Source organism: Petaurus breviceps, unplaced genomic scaffold (assembly GCF_028583685.1).
Source record: "Petaurus breviceps papuanus isolate PSGF00001 unplaced genomic scaffold, PetGlider_PUasm1.0 126, whole genome shotgun sequence".
Classification (NCBI taxonomy): domain Eukaryota; kingdom Metazoa; phylum Chordata; class Mammalia; order Diprotodontia; family Petauridae; genus Petaurus; species Petaurus breviceps.
The window spans coordinates 26378067-26385180 of NW_027185655.1; the positions used below are offsets into that span (position 1 = coordinate 26378067).

At 36.7% G+C, this 7114-nt stretch overlaps 1 protein-coding gene across 2 annotated transcripts in view; it reads right to left on the reverse strand.

The window, feature by feature from the left end:
- SMARCAD1 (SNF2 related chromatin remodeling ATPase with DExD box 1) overlaps positions 1-7114 on the reverse strand; it is a 101001-nt gene that overhangs the window by 77797 nt on the left and 16090 nt on the right. For both annotated transcript variants that reach the window (XM_069094449.1, XM_069094441.1), the window contains exons 3-4: positions 6578-6755; positions 3660-3810 (exon numbers count right to left, since the gene is read on the reverse strand). In XM_069094449.1, coding sequence (XP_068950550.1) covers positions 3660-3810; positions 6578-6755 — 329 coding nt within the window. The remainder of the gene's footprint in view (positions 1-3659; positions 3811-6577; positions 6756-7114) is intronic.

Sequence of the window (7114 nt, forward strand, 5' to 3'; positions counted from 1 at the left end):
ATCAACTGATAAAAAGAGAGAAAAGGTTAATTTCGAGAATTAAGCAAAAATCCCAAACCAAGTTTACTAAGTAACAGAGTTTATGATATTTAAAGAAGCAACCCCAAAGCTAGATAGGAGAGAAGCATAAGGACATATCGTATAAAACAAAGCTTTGAGTTTACTCATTCCTGACACTTTTTCAAAAATGTGAGCAAAAAAAGTTAAAAAAGACGTCATTCAGTCCCTAAGCATTTAGGAAGCACCTTATTATATGCCAGACATTGTGCTACTATGCTAAGTGATGGACGATACAATGAAAGGCAAAAACACAAAGACTATCCACTACCTTTATAAAAGTCAAAACTTTAAGTTTTGTTGGCATAAGAAATTTTCTATTGTATTAAAAACAAACCAAAACCCTGTCCCCTCTCCAAAAAAACCCTCTCTGCTTCATGCCTAAGCATTGTGTGTATCACACTCACACACACACTCTGAAAAAAAAAGTCAATAATCTTACTTTCCCTGATCATTTACATATTTCAATGTACTAATTTTTTACATAGGATCACTAAATTTTCAGAAAGGAAAGGCCCTTATAAATAGCTCTTGTGCCAACGCTTTACCTTAAAGATGAAGAAACTAGACTCAGGGAAATGAATGACTTGGTCAGTCACACCAGAGCAGGAATTTGATAATAAGTGTTTTTCCACTACAAGAAACTGATTCTAAAAATCAGTTAATATTTTAGTCTTTTAAAAGATTCAACGTTAGATTTTCTCTTTATTTAACCACACAGTAATATTAATGCTGTGCTTTAAAAAAAAAATTAACGTTATTTATCCATACAGTTTATTCTGTATACAATGAAATAATAAAGATTAAATTTAAGCTCTGACCCCCTCCCAAGTAGTTCAAACTCTCTACATATTCAATTTTGGGATTTGTCTTAAGTACTTCCCCATCTCCTAAATGACCATGGCATAAGCATCACCACCTCCCTCTTTGCTGAGCTAGGGAACACTGACTACTAACATCAGATTCAGATGATTTACTAGTTTTGCAGAACTGCTGCTTTTCCTTCTTTTTTCTTCTTTATTCTAGTGAATGCGGGAGAGGTAGAAAGGATATATTTGTAAAGGAAGGTGGCATAAAACGATAAGAAATCCAAAAAAACCATAAACTCATAAAATACTCGTAACAGTTTTTTTTTACAAGCATAATCAATTCTGTTTGAATCTCATAGCCCAAGCCATTTAAAATACCTTTAAAAGATACTGAAACCTACCACTTTATCTACCACATTCAAAAAAACTAAAAAGTCAAATGTCCTAATGTCAGCTTGAGTAATTTTCTACTTATACTATAGCATTTTTTTCTTGAAAAAATATTGTTCCCCAATTACACATAAAAACAATTTTTAACATTCTTTAAAAAAAAATCGAGTTCCAAATTATCTTCCTCCTTCTCTTCCCCCCTTATTAAGGCAATTTGATATACATTATACATGTACAGTCATGCAAACATATTTCCACATTAGTCATGATGTGAAAACAGACTTAAAAACCCCCCAAAACCAAAACAGGAAAAAAAAACCCAACAAGAAAAAAGAAAAAGTATGCTTTGATCTGCATTCAGACTCCATCAGTTCTCTCCCTGGAGATGGACAGCATTTTTCTTAAGTCCTTCAGAACTGTCTTGATTTACTGTATTGTATACAGCATTTTGTTTAAAACTGTTAAAAAAAACTTTCTTGTTGCATGCCTAATCACTGTGTATAAACCGTTAAACTACAAACCCATGAGATTCTTTCAATATTCTGCAGCTGGAGTTCCTAAGACACTTGGCCAGGTGGCTCTTCATCTACCAATGCCACTTAAGGATATACAGGTTACTTGGTAAATGCACCATCTAGAACATCAACACAATAGCTAGAATTGCTTAGCACTTTGGGGTTTGCCAAGTCCTTCACGATTATCTCACTGGATCCCCAAGTTAAGGAAGAGATGTAGCAGGCATAGTTTTACAGATGAGGAGAGGCTCAGGCCATCAGAGGTTGAGTGACTTGCCTAGATCCTATGACCAGTGTTTGAGGCAGGATTTGAACTCTGTTCTTCCCAATTCCAGGCCAAGTTCTTTTATCCACTACGCCATCTTGCTGCCTCCATAACTGACTCTGTACCTTCATCATGTACATTATCTCACCTTTAAAATAAAGAGTACTTTAAGAAAACTACCCTGATGCATGATACAGCAATCCAGATTATCAGATATGCATGATTCACCTAAAAGCCAGCATCACTGCATAAAAATAAAATATGCCTGAAAAATCCTATATGAACTGAAATTTCATCCACTAAAGTCTATTTTTCTATCAACAAACTATAAAACCAGAAATGGAAAACAAATCCTTCTAATGAACCAATATAAAACCTGAGCAAGGCAGCACAAGGAGGCCTGGGCCTTTATCATGCTTTATACTATTGTTTTCCAACACATTAGTCATATAGGAAGCTGCAGCTCATGCAGAAATTTACTGTGGAGTCTTAAGCTGTGCTGCCTGAGTTCCTGGGGCACCATCAAAGGGCTACAGCTTCCCTAACTTACACAAAAGACCAAAGCCAAGATGGAGACTACCGAAACAACCACACTCTTATTACTAATCACGCGGCCATCATCTCAGGGCAAGCAGTAAGATACGGGAACCTGAAAAAAGTTACAGTAACAAGGATCCACAGAATAAATAACACATAATCAAAAAACTTCTGGGCTTCAAGGAGACTTGAATGTCATCTAGGCAAGCTATGACACCCTCCACATCAGTTACACCATCATCCTGGACACAGAGAATAAAGTGGAAAGAAGTAAAGAGTCTTCTCCAGGGTCACACAGATAAAGAGGCAAAGCCAAAAGTCAAACCTGAGTTCTCTGGGTCCACAGTCAGGGCTCCCCCACTACACTGCAATATATATTCGCTGCTTAACTCTTGTCCATTAAAACATATTGATTCCTAATACCACAGACTTTGAAATGGAAGGAATTTTTGATGGAATCTGGTCCGAAGCCATCATTTTATAGCTAAGGAAACTGATGCCTAGAAGTGAAATGACTTGTCTAAGGAAAGGCACCTGTGTAATGAAATCACTGAGCCACAATGTAAGAGGCAGGCTGGGATGGGGAGCCCCTCTCAGTCAGAACCACCTGCCTCTTCCATCCCCATCTCTGATATCATCAGGTCATGTGTCCCTGCAGGAGACGAGCAAGTCACTAAGCCCCTCCCTCAGTGCTCCAAGGTGCACAAGTCAATGATCTAAGGCTCTGGCTGGTGTTTTCTTACCAGGTTTTCCCTACATCAGTGAAATCACAGAACTAGACCAAAAAAGGACAATATATAAGCCCCAAATACTTGGGATTATCCCCCACCCAGATCTACATAACATGTGATTTTTACCTCTCAGACAAGTACATTATTGGCATTTATTATTTCACAATATTGTATTGTGTTATACATTATGTATTACATGATAGCATTATTACACAATGCAATGATATTTGTCCAAAATATAAAAGTTAATAAATTTCACTGTTTGCCTCCCCAAACATAAGATATTTAAAAATGGTTAGCAACAATCTCTAAGAGTCATGGGAGAGGCCTTTTTTCCCAGGAAACTAATTGTTACCTTAATTAAATCACTGTCACTTCCTTGTGGAAATAGTTCCTTCAGAGTCTGAAGCTTTGCATCTTTAAGGTCTTCCAATTCAGCGATATCATCATCTCTTTGTGTCATATCAGGATACTCTTCAGTCTGTTCATCTTCAGATTGCTCAGATCTGGCATCATTTTCAGGAGAAAAGACAATTCTATTCATTAAAAATGCTGCTTCAAATAATAAGCAAGTACTTATTAATGGACTACTCTGTGCCAGGCTCTATGCCAGGTGCTGGAGATACAATGAGACATGCTAATGGGGGAGACAAGAATAGTTATAGGTAAGGGGCAGCCAGGTGGCTCAGCAAGTAAGAGCACCGGCTCCAGTCTCAGGATGACCTGGATCAAATCCGGGCTCAGATACTTAGCACCACACCCAGAAATAACTGGCTGTGTAACCTTGAGCAAGTTACTCAACCCCGATTGCTTTAAAAAAAAAAAAATAATAGTTATAGGTATACAGAGAATAAATACAAATACATGTAAAATAGTTAAGGGTTTGAAAGGGGAGGCATTAGCAGCTGAAGAAATGAGTTTTCCCTATATTGCATTCCATAAAATATAAAAAATTCTTTTTTTTTTGGCCAATATTAAAATCAATCTATACTTACCAGAAACATGGTAAGAACTTTTTCATAAATGAACAGTTAAGTGTATAAATCAACATTCCCTCCCATCCCCTCCACTACTGAAATCAACTCAATTTTCCCGTCTATAAGGAATACTGAATGAGGCCTACAGAAGTCTGCCCTGTCTTTTCTCTCCACATTCTTTCCCTCTGAAAACTGTTCATCAGAAGTGTAGGGGAAGAGGAAGAACAAGACTAGGCAATTTGGCCTTCACTGCCTGCCTCCTATATATTCTCCTCTCCTTCCCCTCAAGTCTTCTATTGAAAATGCTTCCTGTCCTACTGGTTCAGAGAGACTACGAGGGCAGGATGTTTTAGAAGGGAGACAAGTCAAGTCTACCTAAGTGACTGAAAACTTCCTGATTGGTTCAAATGCTTACTCTGATGTCCATTTCATTTTGAATCAGTGACAAAAGAAAAAAAACACTATGCCTGCATGGGAGGCAGAAGACAAGCGCTTATAACAGCACTTAGAACCAAAGAACATTAGCACTTTGAAAGAATCCCAGAGATCATGTGGTCCAAACTCATTTTTACAAAAGGCAACCAAGGCCAGTGACTTTCCCTAGATCAGTCTGCTATTTGCTACATGTACCTTCTTCATTCACAAAACAATCACAAGTCATCTTATTTCTTTTTGCCTAATCAATTAGTTATATAGATATAAAACACAGAATGGATTAAATATGACACAAGATCATTTCTGTAAAGAAGGCATCAAATATTAGCTCAGGAATGTTTCCCTATGCATAAGGTTTCTTTATGGAAACCAGATTTACTGATAATATGTAATATGAAATGTAAAACAACTAAGAAAACCATCCCACAAAAATAAGGCATTAAAAAATTTTTTTGCCAAAAGATTGCCATCATTTCTTTTCCTGTGATAATTATTTCTGCTTCTTAGTAAACACAGAATAATAGAATCCCAGGTTGCATGAATGAGAACTCAGAAGTCATCCAGTCTAACTTTTATAAAATAAGAATCAAGTCTACAATAGCACTCACAGCCGGTTTTCCAGACTCTGAGGTATGAACAACTCTGGTAAAGTAGGCCTGAATACTACCACTATTTTAGAACAGTTCTCTGTTCAGATAGCTCCTCTTAACTTTTCATGTTAAGAGTTCTACCCTCTACAAAATAAGTTCAATTCTTGTGGTCTGTTATTTTTATATGACATCCTCAGGCCAACAAACTGATGTCTATTACAGAAAAAGTTAAAAAAACCAACAACTTGTCTTTTTAAACAAAATTACAAATTTTCATTTGAGTATACAATGCAAATAATTTTTTTTCAAAAACTTAAGTAACAATTACTCCCAAATAATAACAGATTTCACAATTTAAAACTTTTCTCCATATAGAAATATTTTCTTATCTAAGTATTCCTACTAGAGTATTTTTAAAAATAATCACTTAGATCATATTTAATAGTCTAACAAAAATTATTCAATGGACATGAAAAGTTCTATCGACAAATCTAGCTCTTCTTACAATCAGCTGAAGGCATAGCCTAGTCTACATCTAAAACATACAAAAGCAACAACAAATGTGTGTGTATACATCCCCTGTCCCCAATTAATCCAAATGAGTACATGACCTGTTTTATCACTTTGATGCTTCAATAAATACCCATTATGATTCTTAGTTTATACACAGAGTGAAATAAGTACCCATAATGTTCAAGCTAACTAAATATGAAATTTACTTATAAACTAAATAGGGAGTTGATTTTCTTCAAAGACTACATGCATGAAATATCCTTAAAAGGCAAAACTTGTAGTTGGGCATAGCAATGCACATCTGCAATCCCAACTACCACAGTGACTGAGGATGGTATCCTCTTGAGCTCAGGAATTATGAGCTGCAGTAGATTAAACTGTCCTCGCTATACTAGGTATCAATATGATGAAGCCCCTGGGAATAGGGGGCGATTAGACGGCCTTAGGAAGTTAGAACTGGCCCATGTCAGAAAAAGAGGAAGTCAGAGCTCCAACATGGATTAATAGTGGGACTGGACCCATGAGTGGCCTCTTTATTTGCAGCCTGAGTGAGGTAGGGAAATGCAGTCTTTAATGGTGGTGGGGAAGGTGAGGGAGGGGGAGAGCAGTGAAATCTGGTCTAAGGTCTATCTTAAACCAAAGAAATGTCCAAACTAAGAGAAAGAAGGGCAAGTATGGCACCTGGATCATTCATGAAATGTCACTCAAAACGTGGATTGAAAATATTTCATAACTGTAAAATAAAATATTCTACTTACACTATAATCACTGGTTCCCTTTCAGATTTTTCATCTTGATTTTTACTGGAACAATTTGGGGAGCCAAAATCTTCACTGTCAGAAGATAAATCAATAAACTGTATTCCTTTTTGATTCCTGAAATATGATATACCTGACTTTCTTTCAGGCTCTGGAGTTTCTGGTACACTGGAATCTTCTGTATGAGGAAGAAAAGAAAGTTACTTATTAAGGACATTTAGATCGCAAAGCTTACATTTCTATTTATAACAAAACGAGACAGGACAATGTAGTCATTCAAATCCCAAGTTACTATCTATATGACATCTGGCAAGTTACTTCACATCTGAGACCATTTCCTCTTTTACAGAATGAGTGGGGGCTAGACTGACTTCCAAAGGTCCCCAAGAAGCTTATTATTATTATTATTTAATAATGATTAATATAGGGGCGGCTAGGTGGCGCAGTGAATAGGGTACTGGCCCTGGAGTCAAATCCAGCCTCAGTCACACACACACACACACACACACACACACACACACACACACACACACACAC